Source organism: Monodon monoceros, unplaced genomic scaffold, assembly GCF_005190385.1.
Source record: "Monodon monoceros isolate NGI ecotype Baffin Bay Population unplaced genomic scaffold, NGI_Narwhal_1 Super_Scaffold_1, whole genome shotgun sequence".
Classification (NCBI taxonomy): Eukaryota; Metazoa; Chordata; class Mammalia; order Artiodactyla; family Monodontidae; genus Monodon; species Monodon monoceros.
In genome coordinates, this window is record NW_021703765.1 from 61,523,856 (window position 1) to 61,544,503 (window position 20,648).

The 20,648-nt window shown below is 45.4% G+C and overlaps 1 protein-coding gene and 1 non-coding gene across 2 annotated transcripts in view; one reads left to right on the top strand and one right to left on the bottom strand.

The window, feature by feature from the left end:
• Positions 1-20,648, top strand: part of UBE2L3 (ubiquitin conjugating enzyme E2 L3) — a 42,816-nt gene that overhangs the window by 13,396 nt on the left and 8,772 nt on the right. Inside the window, exon 2 of the mRNA XM_029229341.1 lies at positions 241-336. Within this exon, the coding sequence (XP_029085174.1) occupies positions 241-336 (96 nt within the window). The remainder of the gene's footprint in view (positions 1-240; positions 337-20,648) is intronic.
• Positions 14,543-14,615, bottom strand: TRNAW-CCA. Its single transcript has one exon. It is a non-coding gene; the product is annotated as a tRNA-Trp (tRNA).

Sequence of the window (20,648 nt, forward strand, 5' to 3'; positions counted from 1 at the left end):
GAGGGGATCGTCCACTGGGGCTGTGGGTTCACCGAGGTGGGTGCTTGTCTTGGTCTGGGGTACGGGTCAAGGGGGCCACCGCGGCTCCAGGCCTCTTAACCAGGCCAGGGCATCCAGCCATGCCCTGAGATGGCCTTGGTGGCGGTGTCGGCACTTGGTTTAATTTGAGGGAGTCAGGAGGGATCTAACGTGTGGTGCTTTCCCCTATTTGACACCCCTTTATGCTTTGTCAATCAACAGGAGCTTGAAGAAATCCGCAAATGTGGGATGAAAAACTTCCGTAACATCCAGGTTGATGAAGCTAATTTATTGACTTGGCAAGGGCTTATTGTTCCTGTGAGTATTGAACACCTCCACTTCTTACCAGATTATTCTTTACGCTGATGTGTGTGCTGCGGGCTTCTCCCTCTGCTCCCAAGGCGGCTCTGACTCTAGGCGGCCAGCAGGTGCCCGAGGCGGCTGTCGCGGAGGCTCACAGGGCAGGGCCGTGAAGGGGAGCCCATCTGGGCTCTGGTCTCCTGACATTCTGAGGTCCAAGCCTTCCAGGCCTGTGAGGGTCGGCCCGGAAAGGACGTGTGTCTGTGCTCCTGCTCTTCCTTGGCTTCTCTCTGCCTGGCCGCGTTTGTCCAGACTGGCTGCTTTCTCCGACCTCTCTTGGGAGGTAGCGGGTGTTTTCATCCATGTCTTCTCTTTGCTCTCCTGCCTGGGTTTGCGTCTTGTGTTTCTAACCCTCTGGACACCTGTGTTCCAGGTTTTATTCTTGGGACCCTCCAGTCTGTGCCTCCCATTGGTCTCAAGTCCCTTTGCCTAGTGGCCCCCCAGTGTTTCTCTGGGGCATCTGCCCCCACGCCCTGTCGCCCAGACTTCCTTTGGGCGCTCGGGCCCCCTCCTCATCGCGGCTTCCTATGGCCTCCCTGCCCTCTGGATTCCGCATCTACTCTTTCTGCAGCCCTTCATCTCCCCCTCCAGAGGTTTGTCCCATGCTGACTCCAGCTGTGACCCCGGTTTCCCTGCCCTCCCAGAACTGCTTCTGGCAGCACCTGGCCCACATCCTCAGCCCCGGCTCGGCAGGTCCAGCCCTGGCCCTGAGGTCCTCACTCCTGTCCTGCCACTTCCTCTCAACTCTTAGCCATGGCTCTTGTCCAGCCTCTTGCTTTTCTCTTGCTCTGTTTTGTCTCTTGGGGACCTTGCTTCTTCCAGTGTCAGGTCATTGGGTTCTTGCTGGACGTGGAGGGGTGCACCTTGGCCTCTGTTCCTGCCCATCTTGGCCTCTGCTCCTGCCCGCTTGCCGGAGGCAGCCTTACTTGGACGTCATGTGCCTTCCATGTCCCCGGCTTGCGACAGAGACCCTCTGTGCCAGTGACCCCTGTTCTTCCCACCTCCCGCCGCCTCCTTTCATCCCCCCTGCCCTGTGCCTCACCCCTCCCCCTGCACCCCCCCACCCCGCCGCCCAGTGTAAAATCTCTCCTTACGAAGAGATGGGTCACTTTGCCAGAGCCAAGCAGAGAGCACGCTGACCAGAGATGCTTCCTTCTTGACACTGGTTCTAGGTCATGCTTATTTAACAGTCCCTGGAACTTGAACAGCAAATATTGGATTTGTAGTTTATTTTTATAATCATCTGGATAACTAAGGAAAGATATGCTTTATAGTGTTTCAGTGCACACCAAAAATTATAAACCTGGCAGCATCCAGCCTGGTTTTGCCCCCAGCCCTTGCCCACTGTGGGGACCTATTAGATGTTGAGTGGAAGGATGGCCAAGACCATCTGACCCCTGGCACTTTCCTAATTGAGATTTTGTTTCCTACTGATAAAATAGGTGAATAGTTAAGATGTGGATCTTTTGAAAAATGATAAGAATGACCGGGACAGTTTTAAGCGGTCAGGCTGGGCAGCCTACCGTGGGAGCTCAGTAGCCGGCTCCAAGGGTAGGTGGCTGTCTGGCAGGCGCCTCCCTGGTGTCGCATCGGCAGAGCCTGTGGAACGGGCGACTTCTCATTGAGCCCCGGGTGGAGATGGCTGGTAGAGTCCCAGTGGCCTGGGCCAAGGCTCCAGGCAGTGTCTGGAGCATCTGGGGAAGCTGTGCCTGGAGACAGGGCTGTGGCCAGGGCTCCTCTCGCCCTGCTCACGCTGCCTCTTCCTACTTCTCTGGCCCCTGGGTTGGCGTGAGGAGAGTTTCAAGGAAGCAGTTGGCAACTGCTCTGTCCAGGGTCCCCACTAGTACCCCACACCTGGGCCTCGGGTCTTCCTGCTCTGTAGGGGCTGGGTCAGCAAGGGGTCTTCTCCCCAAACTCACCTGGGATCCATCCAGCTGGAGTGAAAAGCAGGGCCAGGCTGATAAAGATGTGGCCCCCTGGGAAGTGGGCCTTTACAGCAGGGTACTTGCTGGTCCTGGGGAAGCCACCTGGCAAATCCACCCTGGTTGCAGTTCAGAGAGAGGGCAGGCCCAGACCTCAGGGGGTGACGGCGGGGGCACTTCATCGTTACCATGGCAGTTCAGGTTGATTCCCTTTAAACACTTGTTTTTTTTGTTTTTTTTTTGCGGTACGCAGGCCTCTCACTGTTGTGGCCTCTCCCGTTGCGGAGCGCAGGCTCTGGACGCGCAGGCTCAGCGGCCATGGCTCACGGGCCTAGCCGCTCTGCGGCATGTGGGATCTTCCCAGACCGGGGCACGAACCCGTGTCCCCTGCATCGGCAGGCGGACTCTCAACCACTGCGCCACCAGGGAAGCCCTAAACACTTGTTTTTATATAACATTTTTCCATTTAAAATTCAGATGTAAGGTCTAAGGAAGAAAAGAATCGCATAATCCCATTATGAAGAAATTCAGTTTAGTGAGTTTTTGGCACCTGCCCTTCAGGAACAGGGGCCTAGTGGTGAACCTTCTTGAGACTTCTCTCCCAGTGGGCGTGTCCACCCCTAACCGGGTGCTCACACCCCCTTTAATGGGCCAGTTGCTGATGTCATAATTTTATCATTATTTGGTCATTGCCTTGAAACTCTTCATGAACATAAGTTTTAGTAACTATCCAATAGCCCATGTTTTATAAGTTATAGGTGTACAATATAGTCATCTTTATTTTAGATTCTGATCTTAAGATACAGTATTCTGTATTATATATTCCATTAGGATCAGGGTTGTACTATATTTAAGGAAAAACCATCTTTAGGGCTATATATGTTGTCAAATTATTTTCCAGAAAGGTTGTGCTAGTTTATACTCCTATAGGTACTGTCTGCACAAGTGCCCACACGTGTCCTTGGCTGTTGTGGAGGTTGCTGAGCATTTTTAAAGGGGGTTCTGAGTGGCACGTGCTTCAGCACCCAGGCTGTGGGGTCCCGCTGCCCAAGGGGAGAGCCCCAGCCCTGCCCCTGACTGGAGGGGTGGTGATCTTGGGCCAGCTACACAGTTAGTCCCAGCGTCCTCACCTCTAAAAGGAGCGCTTCCCTTCTGGCTGTTGTAAAAGTTCAGTAAGTGCACATGTTAAATGCTTAGTCTCACTCGGGGGCTCTCTGGAACGCTGTTTGCCCTAACAGAGGGTCCATGAAACAACACGCAGGAAGAAATTCTTGTCAGTTTGATAGGTGCAAAAGTTCTCAGCTTGATTTGTGTCTTTGTCCCATTTGGGCTGTTGTATAACAAAATACTAGATAGCTGAGCTTATAAGCAACAGAAATTTATTTCTCACAGTCCTGGGAGCTGTAGGTCTGAGATCAGTGCTAGTTGGGTGAGGACCCTCTTCTCACGAGTCACAGGCTGTTGCTCGCTTGGCAGAAGGGGCACCAGTCCCATTCGTGAGGGCTCTGCCCTGGTGGTCTAATCCCCTCCCAGAGGCCCCACCTCCCCACACCATCACCTTGGGGGGGGGTAGGTTTTTGTTTTTGTTTTTGTTTTTCTGGCTGTGTTGGGTCTTCGTTGCTGCACGCAGGCTTTCTCTGGTTGTGGTGAGTGGGGGCTACTCTTTGTTGTGGTGCGTGGGCTTCTCGTTGTGGTGCCTTCTTTTGTTGTGGAGCATGGGCTCTAGGTGTGCTGGCTTCAGTATTTGTGGCTCACGGGCTTAGCTGCTTTGTGGCATGTGGGATCTTCCCTGACCAGGGCTTGAACCCGTGTCCCCTGCATTGGCAGGCGGACTCTTAGCCACTGTGCCACCAGGGAAGTCCAGGGCGGTAGGTTTTGACATAGGAATTTGGAGGGACACAAACATTCGGACCATAGTAATTTGTATTTAAAATTTTGTTTTTGCAGTTGAAGGTTTTTTCACTTATTTATTGACTGTTTATGTCTCTACAGTCTATTATCTAATAAGGTTTTAGTATGTTTGTCAAATTGCAGGAATTCTGTGTATTAATCCTTTGTGTCTGGGACAAATAATTTTCAGCTTAGTGTTTTCTTTTAAATTTTGTTTATTCAAAATTCCTAATTTTAAAGTTTCTCTTTTAAAAAATTTAAAAATTTTGCTTCATCAATTTTTTTTATTGTGGTAAAATATATATGACATAAAATTTGCCATTACAGAACTTTTTAAGTGTACAATTCAGTGACATTAATTACAGTCAAAATGTTTTGCAGCCATCATCACTGTATTTCCAAAACTTATCACTCAAACAGAAATTCTGTAGCCATGAAGTAATAACACTCTGCTCTCCTACCCCCCAACGCCTAGTACTCCCTAATCTACCCTCTATGTCAATGAATTTGCTTATTGTAGATATTTCACATAAATGAATCATATAAAGTTTGTCCTGGGCTTCCCTGGTGGCGCAGTGGTTGAGAGTCCGCCTGCCGATGCAGGGGACATGGGTTCGTGCCCCGGTCCGGGAAGATCCCACGTGCCGCGGAGCGGCTAGGCCCATGAGCCATGGCCGCTGAGCCTGTGCGTCTGGAGCTGCAACGGGGTGGCCACAACAGTGAGAGGCCCGCGTACCACACAAAAAAAAAAAATTGGCCTTTTTTATCTGGCTTATTTCACTCAGCATAAGTTTTTCAAGGTTCATGTACATCATACCATGTATCAGAACATCGTTTTTATGGATAAATAATTTTCTTTTATATGTCTACACCACCTTTTTTTTTTTTTTTTTGGCCTCACCTTGCAGCATGCAGGATCTTAGTTTCCTGTTCAGGGATCGAACCCGTGCACCCTGCAGTGGGAGTGTGAAGTCTTAACCCCTGGACCACCAGGGATGTCCCAGTGTACACCTCCTTTTGTTTATCCATCTGTTGATGGGCGCTGGGGTCATTTGCACTTTTGGCTGTTGTGGGTGATGCTGCTGTGAGCGTTGGTATGCAGGTATCTGCCTGAGTCCCATCTTCAGTTTTTCGGGGTAATATGTAGAAGTGGAATTGCTGGATCACATGGTAACTCTGTGTTTAACTCTTTGAGGAACTGCCAGACTGATTTCTGCAGTGGCTGTACCATCTTACATGCCCACCAGCAGTGCACAAGGATTCCAGTTTTTCCACATCCTCACCAACAATTATTTTCCTTTTTTTTTTTTTTTTAAGTTATAACCATTCTAGTAGATGTGAATTGGAATCTCAATGGTGGTTTCGATTTGCATTTTCCTCATGATTAAGGATGTTGAGCATTGTTTCACGTTTTTATTGGCCATTTGTATATCTTTGGGGGAATGTCTAAAGTTCTTTAACCCCCCCTCCTTTTAAAAACATTTTATTTATGTATTTATTTTTGGCTGCATTGGGTCTTCATTGCTGCTCACGGGCTTTCTCTAGTTATGGAGAGTGGGGGCTACTCTTCATTGCAGTGCGCGAGCTTCTCATTGTGGTGGCTTCTCTTTGTTGTGGAGCATAGGCTCTAGGCGCGTGGGCTTCAGTGGTTGTGGCACACAGCCTCAGTAGTTGTGGCTCGCAGGCTCTAGAGCACAGGCTCAGTAGTTGTGGCGCATGGGCTTAGTTGCTCTGCGGCATGTGGGATCTTCCTGGAGGGCTCGAACCCGTGTACCCTGCATTGGCAGGTGGATTCTTAACCACTACACCACCAGGGAAATCCCTTAAAGACTTTTTTTTTAAGAGCAGTGTTAGGTTTGCAGCAAAACTAAGAGGAAGGACAGATATTTCAGGTATACCCCTTCCCCCCTCCCCCACATAGTCTCCCCCATTATCAACATCCCCCACCAGAGCCGGGCATTTGTTATAACTGATGAACCTATGTTGGCACACCATAATCACCTAACGTTGGCACACCATAATCACCTAAAGGGCACAGTTTACATGGGAGTCACTCTTGGTGTTGTACATTCTGTGAGTTTGAACAATGTATAATGACATGTATCCACCATTAGAGTATCATATAGAGTAGTTTCACTGCCTCAGATCCTATGTGCTCTGTCTGTTCAATCCTTCCCCACTCCTGGCAAGTACTGATTTTTTTTTTTTTAACTGTCTTCATAGTTTGGACGTTCAAGACTGTCGTATGGTTGGAATCATACAGCAGCTTTTCACATTGGCTTCTTTTGTTTAGTAATGTGCAATTAAGATTTCGTTGTGTTTTGATAGCTCATTTCTTTTTAGCACCAAATAATATTCTGTTGTCTGAATGTACACAGTTTGTTTATCCATTCACCTCCTGAAGGACATTTTGATTGCTTCCAGATTTTGGCAGTTCTGAATAAAGCTGCTATACACATTCTGAGTTGGGTTTTTTGTCTCTTTGTCTTTGAGTTAAAGGAGTTCGTTATATATTCTACATATTAAACCCTTACTATATATATAATTTGCAGATATTTTCTCCCACTCGGTTGTCTTTTTACTCTCTTGACTGTGTCCTTTGATGCACAAAGTTTTTAATATTCATGAAGTCCATTTTACCTATTTTTTCTATTGTTGCCTGTGCTTTCAGTGTCATATTTGAGAAACCATTACCAAATCCAAGGTCATGCAGGTTTTGCCCTATGTTTTCTTCTGAGAATTTTTAGTGTTAACTCTTGAACTTAGCTCTTTGTTCCATTTTGAGTTTTTTTAAATGGTATAGGGTAAGGGTCCAACTTCATTCTGTTGCATGTAGATGTACAATTTTCCCAGGACCATTTGTCGAAAAGACTGCTTTTTCCCATTGAATGATTCTGGCATCCTTGTCAAAAATTAATAGAGCTAGAAAACTAATAAGGACCTACAGTGTAGCACAGGGAACTCTACTCAGTACTCTGTAATGGCCTGTATGGGGAAAGAATCTAAAAAAGAGTGGATATACATATAACTGATTCATTTTGCTGTACAGCAGAAACTAACACAACATTGTAAGTCAACTATACTCCAATAAAAATAAAAAAAAATAATAGAACATATATGTGAGGGTTTAATTCTGGACTCTCACTTCTATTCCTTTTTATATTTATTTATTTATTTGGTTGCACTGGGTCTTAGTTGCGGCAGGTGGGCTCCTTAGTTGCAGCTCGCAGGCTCCTTAGTTGCGGCACGAGGGCTCCTTAGTTGCGGCTCCAGGGCTCCTTAGTTGTGGCTCATGGGCTCTTTAGTTGTGGCATGCATGTGGTATCTAATTCCCTGACCAGGGGTCAAACCCGGGCCCCCTGCATTGGGAACAGGGAGTCTTATCCCACTGCGCCACCAGGGATGTCCCTCAATTCTGTTCTGTTGGTCTGAATGTCTGTCCTTATGCCAGTACCACACTGTTTTGATTACTGTAGCTTTGTAGTAAGTTTTTGAAATCAGGAAATGTGAGTTCTCCAACTGTGATATTTTTCAAGATTGTTTTGACTATTCAGGGCCCCTGTGTAACTGGGCAGAACCCTATGGGACCTTCCCGGAGCAGACCCCTCCCCCATATCCTCTGCTTTAGCTCCTCCCTGAAGTACGTAGATAAAAGTATCTGATGCACATTTCTTGAGTTGTTTTATAGTTGCTAAAACCACCACCAAATGGAAGAAATTAACTACTTGATGACCATGAGTAGGTAGCTCCCAGACCTACTGGCGCCTAAGGATTGATAATGTTAACCCCTGTGACACTACCCTGTTACCTCACCATCAACCAATCAGAATTGTGCACAAGCTGATTACATACCCTGGGACTTCCCTCCCTCACCTGACCTTTAAAAATGCTTTCCTGAAACCCATTGGGGAGTTCGGGTATTTTGAGCACTAGCTGCCCTGGACTCCTTGCTTGGCACCCTGCACTTTCCTTCACCACAACTCAGTGTCAGTAGATTGGTTTTACTGAGTATGGGCAAACAGACCTAAGTTTGGTTCAGTAACACCTTGAGATCCCATATGAATTTTAGGATGGGTTTTTCCATTTGAAAAAAAAATTATTGAGGTTTTGAAAGAGATTATATTGAATCTTTAGATCACTTTGGGTAGTATTGTCATCTTTACAAAAGCAAGACTTGCAGTCCAGGAACCCAAGATGTCTTTCCATTTATTTAGGTTTTCTTTAAGTTCTTTCAGCAGTGTTTTGTAATTTTTGGTGTACAACTTTTACACCTCTGTATTTTTCAGCTCAGAATGAAAAAACAAAACCAAAACAAAATCATAGCCTGGGTCACTTGAAACAACAGAATTCAATTTTCTCACAGTTCTGGAGGCCAGAAGTCCCAGATCAAGGTCTGGCAGTAATCAATAATCAAAAACCTCCCAACAAAGTAAAGTTCTGAATTGGATGACTTTTCTTGGTGAATTCTACCAAACATTTAAAAAATTCGGTTGGTTTCTGATGAGGACTCTTCCATAGCCTTCTTGTTGTGTCCTCATGTGGCCTTTTCTCAGTGCACGGGGAGAGAGAGCAAGGGTGCTCTCTTTTTTAAATTTTGGCCGCAACACGCAGCCTGCAGGATCTTAGTCCCCCAACCGGGGATTGAACCTGTCCCCTCAGCAGTGAAAGCATGGAGTCTTAACCACTGGACCACCAAGGGAGTCCTGGGAGCTCTCTTCTTTTTAGGATACTAATGCTGTCAGATCAGGACTCTACCCTGTGACATCATTTAACCTTAATTACTTCCTTACTCTCTAGCCACACTGGGGTTAGGGCTTCAATATAAGAATTCGGAGGGGACACAAACATTCAGTCTGTAACAGCCACCTTGGTTAAGTTTATTCCTAGATATTTTACTCTTTTCAGTGTTACTGTAAGTGGAATTGTTTCCTTAATTTCCTTTTCGGATTCATTGTTGTTCACTGTTAGTGTACAGAAATGTAACTGATACTGGCGTGTTGATTTTGTATCCAGGAACGTTGCTAAATTCATTTTTTCTAACAGTTTGTGTATGAGTAATCTTTAGTTTTCTATGTATGAGATCAGTTCATCTCTGAATAGAGGTAGTTTTGTTTCTCCCTTTCCAATCTGGATGCCTTTTATTTCTTTTTCTTGCCTCATTGCCCTGGCTAGAACTACCAAATATTGTATTGACTATAAGTGGCAAAAGTAGGCATCCTTGGGACTTCCCTGGTGGTCCAGTGGTAAAGAATCTGCCTTCCAATGCAGGGGACGCAGGTTCGATCCCTGGTCGGGGAACTAAGATCCCACATGCTGCGGGGCAGCTAAGCCTGTGTGCCACAACTACTGAGCCCATGCACCTCGACTAGAGAGCCTGCGTGCTACAAACTAAAGAGCCCACGCGCTGCAACAAAAGATCCCGCGTGCCACAGCTAAGACCTGACGCAGCCAAAAAAAAAAAAAGTGGGCATCCTTGGGAATTCCCTGGTGGCAGTCCAGTGATTAGGACTCGGGACTTTCACTACCGGGGTCCAAGTTTGATCCTTGGTTGGGGAGCTAAGATCCCGCAAGCTGTGTAGTGCAGCCAAAAAATAAAAAATGTCGGCATCCTTGTCTTGTTACTAATTTTAGGAGAAAAGCTTTCAGACTTTCACCGTTCAATGTGACGTTGGCTGTAGGTTTTTCATGTTGGCTGTAGGCTTTTTTCATGTTGAAATTTCTTTCTATTTCTAGTTTATTGAGTGTTTTCATCAAGTGTATTAGATTTTGTCAGATACTTTTCTGCATCAATTGAGATGATCTTTTTTTCCTCCTTCATTCTATTCTTTTCTATTCTGTACACACATGGTGTGTTGATTGATTGATTTTTGTATGTTGAACTATCCTTGCATACCTGGGATAAATCCTACTTGGTCATGGTGTATGATCCTTTTAATATGCTGCTGAATTTCAGTTTAGTATTTTGTTGAGGATTTTTGCATCAAAATTCATATACTTTTCTAATAGTGTCTTTGACTCTGATATCAGGGTTATACTAGACTTGTAGAATGAGTTAGAAAGTGTTCCCACCTCTTCAGTTTTTTGGAAGAGTTCAAGAATGATTGGTGTTAATTTTTTTAATGTTTGGTAGAATTCACCAAGAAAAGCCATCCAATTCAGAACTTTACTTTGTTGAGAGGATTTTGATTACTGGATTACTGATTCAGTTTCTTTACTACTTATAGGTCTATTTAGATTTTTTCTCAATTCAGTTTTGGTAGGTTGTGTGTTTCTGTGAATTTGTCCATTTCATCTAGGTTATCCAATTTTTTGGTGTACAGCTGTTCATAGTATTCTCTTGTAATCCCTTTCTATTTCTATAATAAATGTAATGTTCCCACTTTCATTTCGGATTTTAGTAATATGGATTTCCTCTCTTTTTTCCTTAGTCTAGCTAAAAGTTTGTCACTCTTGTTGATCTCTTCAAAGAACCAACTTGTTTTCATTGATTTTTTTTTCTCTATTTTTTTCCTGCACTGTTTATCTCCTCTGTAATTGTTATTACTTACTTCTTTCTTCTGGTTTTGGGTTTAGTTTGTTCTCTTCTCATTTTTTAAGGCATTCAGTTAGATTATTGATTTGAGATCCTTCTTTTTTTGTTGTAGGCATTTACAGCTGTAAATTTTTCTCTGGGCACTACTTTTGCTGCATCCTTAAGTTTTGATGTCTTGTGTTTATCATCTCAAGGTATTTTTTAATTTTCCATGTGATTTCCTTTTTGACCAATTGGTTGTTTGTGTTTAATTTCCTCATACTTGTGAGTTTTCCAGCTTTCCTTCCATTATTGATTTCTAGTTGTATTCCATAGTGGTCAGAAAGATATTTGTTGATCTTCTGTCTTGTTCTGTTATTGAAAGTGGGGTATTGAAATCTTCAACTATTATTTTATAACATATTTCTCCCTTCAGTGCCATCAATTTTTGCTTCATGTGTTTTGGTTCATAATTTGTTAGTTGCATATAGGTGTATAATTGTCATATCTTCTTGATGGATTGAACCTTTTACCAATATATAATGTCCTTTGTGTCTTGTACTTTTTCCGTCATTTACTTCTAACCTCTTTGTGTCTTTGTATGTAAAGTGAATCTCTTATAGGCAGCATATGGGTGGATTGTGTTTTCTTATCCATTCTGGCAATTTCCATCTTTTAAGTGGAGAGTTTATTCCATTCACATTTCAAGTAATTGCTGATAAGAAAGTATTTGCTTCTGTTATCTATTTGTTTTCTGGATGTCGTGTATGCATTTTGTTCCTAAATTCTTCCATTATTGCCTTTTTTGGGTATTTAGTTGATTTTTTTGTAGCATATTATTTTGATTCCATTCTTCTTTTCTGTATGCCTGTTAGTTATTTTCTTAGAGGTTACCTTGGGGATTACAATTAACATCTTAATCTTTTAACAACCTAGTTTGAATAATACCAACTTAATTTCAGTAGTTACAAACACTCTGGTCCCATATATTTCCATTACCCAACCCCTCATATTGTTACTGTCGCAAAGAGAAGTTACAAACCCAAAGTATAATAACCAATAATGTTGGGTTTTATATTATCTTGTATAGTTTCTTAACCATTTTTCTTTATTTCTTTTTATGGCTTCAAGTTACTGTCTAGTATCTTTTTGTTTAGCCTGAAGACTCCCTTTTGTATTTCCTTTACAGAACATCTACTAGTGATGAATTCATTCCCTATTTCTCTTTTAGATTTTTTTATCTGGGAATATCTTAATTTTGCCTTCATTTTTAAAATTTTTTTATTATTTTTTAATTTTTTCTGGCCATGCCACACAGCATGTGGGATCTTGGTTCCTTGACCAGGGCTCGAACCCGCTCCGCCTGCAGTGGGAGTGTGGAGTCTTAACCACTGTACCACCAGGGAAGTCCCTCACATTCTTCTTTCTTTTTAAAAATTATTTATTTATTTACTTATTTTTGGCTGCATTGGGTCTTCGATGCTCCACATGGGCTTTCTCTAGTTGCATTGAGTGGGGGGCTACTCCTCGTTGTAGTGCTAGGGCTCCTCATTGTGGTGGCTTCTCTTGTTGTGGAGCAGGGCTCTAGGTGCACAGGCTTTAGTAGTTGTGGCACATGGGCTCAGTAGTTGTGGCTCGCGGGCTCTAGAGCGCAGGCTCAGTAGTTGTGGCATACAGGCTTAGTTGCTCTGAGGCATGTGGGATCTTCCCAGACCAGGGCTCAAACATGTGTCCCCTGCATTGACAGGCGGATTCTTAACCACTGCACTGCCAGGGAAGTCCCTCGCCTTCATTTTTTTTTTTTTTTTTGTGGTACGCGGACCTCTCACTACTGTGGCCTCTGCCGTTGCGGAGCACAGGCTCCAGACGCGCAGGCTCAGTGGCCATGGCTCACGGGCCTAGCCGCTCCGCGGCATGTGGGATCTTCCAGGACCGGGGCATGAACCTGTGTCGCCTGCATCGGCAGGCGGACTCTCAACCACTGCGCCACCAGGGAAGCCCTCACCTTCATTTTTGAAGGATAGTTTTTGCTGACAGTCTTTTCCTTTTAGCACCTTGAATGTGTCCTCCCACTGCCTTCTGGCCTCCATGGTTTCTGGTTAGAAATCAGTTGTTGCTGCTTTCAAGTTACTTCTCTTGATGCTTTCAAGATTATCTCTTTGTCCTTTGATGATTTGACTATCTTGGTATGATCTCTCTGAGTTGATCCTGCTTGCAGTTCATTGAGCTTCTTGGATGTGTAGATTCATATCTTTTATGGAATTTTGAATGTTTGGGGTCATTATTTTTTTAAATATTCTTTCTGCCCCTTTTCTCCTTATCCATTTGTGGGCCCCCATAATATGTGTGTTGGTGTGCTAGGTGATGTCCCATATGTCCCTACGCTCTGTTCACTTTTCTTCATTTTTCTGCTCCTTAGATGAGATAATTTCAATTATCCTAACTTCAAGTTTGCTGACTCCTTTTGCTTGCTCAAGTCTACTACTGAATTGCTCTAGTGAGTTTTTCATTTCAGTTATTGTAGTATTCTCCAGAATTTTTGTTGAGCCCCTTTCTATAATTTCTGTGTCTTTACTGGTGTTCTCATTTTGTTTAGACATTATTTTCCTGGCTTTGTTCAGTTTTTTTTTTTTTTTTTTGGCTGTGTCGGGTCTTAGTTGTGGCGTGCTGGCTCTTCGTTGTGGTAAGTGGGCTTCTCTCTAGTTGTGGTGTGTGGGTTTTCTCTTCTCTAGTTGTAGTGCATGGGCTCTGTAGTTTGCAGCACTCGGGCTCTCTAGTTGAGGCTTGTGAGCTCAGGAATTGTGTGCGGGCTTAGTTGCCCCACGGCATTTGGGATCTTAGTTCCCCAACCAGGGATCGAACCCACATCCCCTGCATTGGAAGGCAGATTCTTTATCACTGGACCACCAAGGAAGTCCCTGGTTTTGTTTAGTTTTTTGCCCATGATTTTTTTTACCTCTTTGAGCACTGTTTTTTGGGTTTTTTTTTGGTTTTTTTGGCCACACAGCTTGCAGGATCTTAGTTCCCCAACCAGGGATCAAATCCGGGCCCATGGCAGTGAAAGTGCCGAGTTCCAATCACTGGACTGCCAGGGAATTCCCTCTTTGAGCATTTTTAAGACAGTTGATTTTAATTCTTTGTCTGGTAAGTCTAATGTCTGGGCTTACTCAGAGATAGTTTTTGTCAGTTTTTTTTTTTCCTTGAAACGGGCCATACTTTTCTGTTTCTTTGTATGCTTTGTGATTTTGTTGTTGCTGTTGAAAATTGGACATTTGAATATTATAATGCGGAAATCAGATTCTCCCCCTCCCTGCAGGATTTGCTGTTCTTGAGTGTTAAAGGCTTTTTTGTGTTCCACCAGTGTTTTGACTGAAATTTCCTTGAATGCCAGGAGCTTAAAAAAGTCTCTCAGTCTTTGCAGATTGGTTCTGTGCTAGGGTACTTCTTGAACATGTAGCCAGGCCAGTTACATTTCTGCCTTCTTCACTTCCTGCTTTCCTTGAGCCTATGGTTAGCTGGTGGTGAAAGCTTCAGATCGTCTCAGTTCTTTTCTTAGCGTGTATCCTGTCCTAGGCATATGTGTGACTTTCTCAGCTCCGCAGTGTACCTGGGTGCTTCTGAATGCCCTGATATCCCTGGGTTTCTCTGTGGCTTTACCTCCTTGGCTTTATGCAATCTGTTGTGTCTCACTTGCCATCCTTTGCTGTAGGCAGCTGTGAGTTTTTCATGGCCTTACAGTCTTTTATTTATTTATTTATTTGGCTGCTCCGGGTCTTAGTTGTAGCACATGGGATCTTTGTTGCAGCATACAGGATCTTTAGTTGCAGCGTGCGGGATCTAGTTCCCTGACCAGGGATCGAACCTGGGCCCCCTGCATTTGGAGTGCTGAGTCTTAACCACTGGACCATCAGGGAAGTCCCCTACAGTCTTCTTGAGCAGTTCCTATGCTTTTCCCATGCTCTGTGGATTCTGAGCGAGGCAAAACAGAGCACCTGTGTCAGCCCTCCGGGTAGCCCTGGACTGGTTAGAACAGACAGACAGTAATTTGTGAATAAGGTCTGCTCTGCTTCTCTGGAATGGAGGGCCTGGGTCCCACGTGGTAGTCAGGTGGCCATCATTCACCCATCTTCAAGATGCCTGTCGCCCAGCCAGGGAGCGGCCAGGCTAAGGGCAAGTAAAGTCGACACAAAGCTTTCCTACTGTGTTTTAGTTGCCTTTTTCTTGATTCTGCATTCACAGCCAAAGGTTGCTGTAAACCTTTGACTGTTTTCCAGAGTTCTGACAAAGTTGGTTCTGACGGTTTCTGCAGTATTTTGTTTGTTTGTTTCTATGGAAGGATGGGAGTTTGGAGCTGCCTGCTTTGCCATTTTGCTGATGTTACACCCTAAATTTTTCTCTTTTAATCAGGAATGAGTGGATTTCATTAAAGGCCATATTACTGTCAATTAGGTTTTGTGGTGTGGGTTTTCAAAGTAGCCTGTTAATTAAGCCCCTCATTGCTTTCTGGATTAATTCCCCCTTCATTACAATGGACTGTTTTTAAATGTTCCAGTGTATTAAATTTCCTAGTCTTTAGTGTGCTTGCATCTGTGGTCATATGTGAGATTGGATTGTGTTTTCTGTGTTTAGTGGATTTTTTTTTTTTTGCGGTACGCGGGCCTCTCACTGCTGTGGCCTCTCCCGTTGCGGAGCACAGGCTCCGGACGCGCAGGCTCAGCGGCCGTGGCTCACGGGCCCAGCCGCTCCACGGCATGTGGGATCTTCCCGGACCAAGGCACGAACCCGTGGCCCCTGCATTGGCAGGCGGACTCTCAACCACTGCACCACCAGGGAAGCCCTGTTTAGTGGATTTTGATAGATGGTTATACTGACTTCATGTATCAAGAAGTAGAAATTTCATTCTTTTTTCTGTGTTCTGATTTGCTAATTTTTGCTTTTATGGTAATTTCTGCTTTTATGTTTTGTCTTTTGTTTTCCTTGGTATTTGTTTGCTCTTTGCTTTTTTTAAATTTATTTTTAATTTATTTTAATTTATTTGTTTTTGGCTGCATTGGGTCTTCGTTGCTGCACGTGGGCTTTCTCTAGTTGCGGTGAGCGGGAGGCTGCTCTTTGTTGCAGTACGCAGGCTTCTTATTGTGGTGGCTTCTCGTTGAGGAGCACGGGCTCTAGGCACGCAGGTTCAGTAGTTGTGGTGCGTGGGCTCAGTAGTTGTGGCTCACGGTCTCTAGAGCACAGGCTCAGTAGTTGTGGCACATGGGCTTAGTTGCTCCGTGGCAGGTGTCATCTTACCGGATCTGCGCTCGAACCCATGTCCCCTGCGTTGGCAGGCAGATTCTTAACCACTGCGCCACCAGGGAAGTCCCTCTTTGTTCTTTTCTAACTTGATGATTTGAGTGCTTAGTTCTTTGGTGGGGGGTGTTCATCCCCAGTTGAGTTCCTTTCTTGACTGGGCTGCTCCCTACCCATGTCATTGTCAACCTGGACTTACAGGGGTGCTGCTGCTGGTTTTACCTTTTATTGAGAAGGTAAGACATGCACACGTGACAACGTTTCAACAACGACAGTGTCTTTCTTCTGTCTGTGCCTCTGTCCCTCATTTGTAAAAGGAGCTGGTAAATGCCTGCCTCTTGTCAGTGTGTAGTCAGACTGCCCTGGATTTCTCTGCCTTTGGGCTTCAGAAGCACAGACTTGGGAGTCAGCTTTGTATTCCTGAGGGCTTGCATCTCCAAAGCTGTGTCAATAATTGTTTTTAAAATGAAATTGAGTTTTGTGGAGAGGCCTCGTACCGCCCTGGTGGTCACTCCACCAGCCTGTTGGGAGAGGACGCAGTCTCTCTGCCATCATAGTGTCTCTGGCCTCTGCACTAGCCCCGAGGCTCATGCACCAGGTTCTGCTGAGCAGAGTGTTTTTGGGAATGAGCCTCAGGTACACCGATCACATCCCATTGCAGAAGCTGTAACTGCCTTTGCCTCCGTGCAGGCCATTCTGTCTCACAGGTTCTTTGAGCACCTCACAGGCCCTAGCTCCCCCACCTGGGCTCGGGCCCCAGCCTCTTTCGAGGAGCTTTTGCTCCCCTGTCCTGGGGCTGGGCTGCTCAAAGCTGACAATTGTTGAGGTAAACACCTGCTTGTTAACTTTCAGAGAGAGAGGCCTCCTCTTCTGTTCGTGAAGCCGTGTGTACCCCTTCCAACTGGTCATCCTCCTGCACCTGCGTCTTCCTGACGCTCTCTATTCCCTGGTCTCAGTGAATCACTCCCTCCTCTCTGTTCCCTCCACTCACAATTCATAGTAGTGAGGTCGCTTTTGACTGCAAGTAAGGAAACCCCCCACTTAGCGTGGCTTTGAAAAGGGAAAGTTGCTGCCCCTGACAGAGTCCTGGGGCAGGGGCTCTGGGCTGGCCATCCAGTGGCTCGGCGAGGGGAGAGCACAGACCTGCATGGGCTTCACAGTTTCCCGGAAGGAAGAGACGGTCTCTTCTTTTCTCTCTCTCTCCTTGAACTTTTTATTTTGAGATAACTGTAGATTTTCATGCAATTGTAGGAAATAACAGAGTTCCCCAGTAGCCTTCACCTGTTGTGCAACTGTAGTGCAGTGCTGTAACCAGGAAGTGGACCCTGATCAGTCCACCAACCCCATTCAGACTTCTCCATCTGTGACACGTGTGTGTGTGTGTAGTTTGGTGTGACCAAAAACAAAGACGCCCATCCCAGGGGCCCACCACAGACCTCTCACTCCTCATTATCCAGAACCAGGACACGTGGCCACCCCTGGTCTGTCACTGGCCGAGGTGTGGGCAGTACCATGATGGACTGTGCTGTCCAAAAGGAGTATACTGCAAGCCACAGCCGTGCTTTTAAATTTTCCAGAACTCCCATTAAAAATGAAAATGAGGGAATTCCCCGGCGGTCCAGTGGTTGGGACTCCGCGCTTTCACTGCTGAAGGCCCGAGGAGGGTGTGGGTTGGATCCCTGGTCAGGGAACTAACATGGAAGGAAGGAAGAAAGGAAGGAAGGAAGGGAGGGAGGGAGGGAAGGAAGGAGGGAAGAAGGGAAGGAGGAAGGAAGGGAATTAAACAGGTGGAATTCACTTTGGTAAGTATTTTACTTAATACAGTATATCAAAAATATTCTTCTACATGTCATCAATATAAATAATTATTAACTAAATAGTTTATTCTTTTTTTTTTTGCACAAAGTCTCAAATCCAGGTGGTATTTTACGCTTATAGCACATCTAAATTCGGAAGAGTCCCGTTGCAAGTACCCAATAGGCACTTGGGCTGGTGGCCACCATATTGGATGGGACAGGTGTAGACCAGTCAGGATTTACCCCGGTTCACAATGAGGGGGCAGCATGGACGGAAACAAAACTGGGATTTTGCCAGCAAGGAGACAGCGGGAGCAGCCGTTGGCTGGACAGTCCGTTGGGGTCAGCTGTGGTCCAGCCCCCCCCCTCTTTGGGGCTCCTCAGAGGGCTAATTCTGCTTTATAACTGGTGGTGTGGGTGTCGTCTCAGCGAGTTCTGGTTCAGGCAGAGACCTTTATCTGTTTCCCTCCCACTTCCTGTCCCTAGCACTGTGCATTACACAGAGTAGGCGCCCCACAAACAGTCTGTAAGTTATTGAATTTGTAGTTCTCAGAGAGCCTTGGAAACTACATTTTGGTGTGTGCAGGTGGATTATTTGTGCAGGGTTGTCTCTGTTTCTTGTTCATTAGATGCCAGTAGCCACCTTTGTCATTGGGACAACCTCAGGCATTTCTAAACCTCTCCAGGAGGGACAACACTGTCCTCAGTCGAAAACCCTGTTTCTGAGTTAGCTTTGATTTCCTTTTTAACAGTTTCATTGAGAGTCACAAACCCTGCGTTTCATGCATTTAAAGTGTACAGTTATTCAATGGCTGTTAGTATATTTGCAGAGTTGTTTCTCTATCACCACAATTTTAGAACATTTTTTATTACTCCTCAAAGAAACCTCCCCTTGTTAGCATCACCCCCAGTCCCCCAGGTGTAGGCAACCACAGATCTACTTTGTAGATTTAGCTATCCTGTATATTTCATATAAATGGAATCATATAATACGTGACGTTTTGTGTCTGGCTTCCTTCCTTAGCATAATATTTTCAAGGTTTATCCATGTTGTAGCATATATTCGTACTTCATTCCTTTTTATTGCCAAATAATATTCTGTTGTAATGGATATATCATAGTTTACTTATCCATTCACCAGTTGATAGGTATTTGGGTTGTTTCCTCTGTTTGGCTATTATGAATGATGTTGCTATGAACATTTGTGAACAGGATTTTATGTCGACATGCGTTTTCATTTCTTTAGGATATTTAGGAGTGGGGTTGTGGGTCCTGTGGTCACTTTATGTTTTTGGTAAGGAAGCGTTTGGGTCCAGACACTCTTCACGAGTGCAGCAAGTTCTCGCCTGGCAACGGGGAGGGGGTAAGGAAATTGTGCCGCGTCTGATGGTGGAATACGCTGCAGCCCTAGTGAAGGCATGGGCTCGCCGAGGGCAGGCGAGTGGGTGCTGCCAGCAGCAAACCGCATGTGTGTGTGTGCAGGAGCACCGCGTGCCAGGGCGCTGGCCCACACCACACGTTTTCTACAACAGACAAGGAATTCTCCGACATTAATAGTTCTGTGGCTGGGTCTTAGAAAGCGAAGTGTGATCCGCCCCACGCGTGGGCGGGCACAGGCTGTGCGGCCAAGAGCACCGCCCTCCCAGAATCGGGTCCCTTGACCAAGGAGTGTGCTGACTGCTGTGCGCCGCAGGCTGTGTTGTGGACACGCTCAGCCCTTATCCTGGGGCGGAATGTCTAGTACTACTTTTTTGGTGTGAATGTTATATTTCTATGAGAAATAACAATAAAGCTACTTCTTCCTGAAGGGAAGGTGAATCATGCCGTGAAAGGTGCCCATGAGTTCAGAGGAGGGAAAGTTCCTGTGGAATTCCGTTTTATTGGAGACAGCGATTTTTTTTTTTTTTTTTGCAATACTCAGCGTGCTTTATTGGGTTTTTAAGAAATAATTTTGAAACTTAGTGACCAACCTAATTTCTTTAGTTTTTTTCTTTAAAATTTATTTTACGGAAGTGTAGTTGATTTGCAATGTTGTGTTTCTGGTGTACAGTAAAGTGATTCAGTTATATACATGTATGTATGCTTTTTCATATTCTTTTCCATTATGGTTTACAGATTGTGATTTTAAATTTAGGTGTAATTCGTAGGGTAGTTTGGTCATGAAAGATTGGAAAATCTGTTCTAAAAATTCTTCCACAAATGTTTATTTTCAAAGAGAAAATGATGGAATTTTTAAATGTCAGAGTATTCATTGACAAAGAGCTGTACTGTGAAAAGTGCTAGGAACCCAATTGTTGAAAACAGTACAAAGAGGTCATCTTCAGAAAGCAAAGTTAGCAGACGATGACTCTGCTCACTGTGCAGACTTGGTAATTCAGGCAACCACGAAGAGATAAGAGAGAATGAACACTTAACAGTTAGAGGGGATGAGAAGACAGTCTGTGCTCCGAGGCCAGGAGCTTTTCCTGCCTTTCGACCAGGCCCTCTAGTGGACTGTGAAGGTTAGAGCGCAAGGAAGCCCGCCTTCGCATCCCTCTGTAACTGGACCCCGGGGCAAGCAGCCTGAGGGTGGGTCTGGGCCAGGCCTGGGTAGAAGTCCTCGGGGCAGCCAGGCCGGGCTGTGTTCCTTGTGGGTGAAGGGTTACCCCGCAGAAAGGACACCGCTGAGGGTTCTCCACCGGCCGACACACGTGGTCGATCATCAGTGGATCCATCTAGGAGCTGCCTGTCCACATCAGTCCAGCCACGAGTCCCGTGTGGTGTCAGATCGCCAGCTGGGCATGCGCCATGGGGACTTGGTGTGGCTGCTGTCCAGGTCAGGGAGTGGCTGCCAGAGAGCTGTGTGGTGTCCTCCCTGAGCCC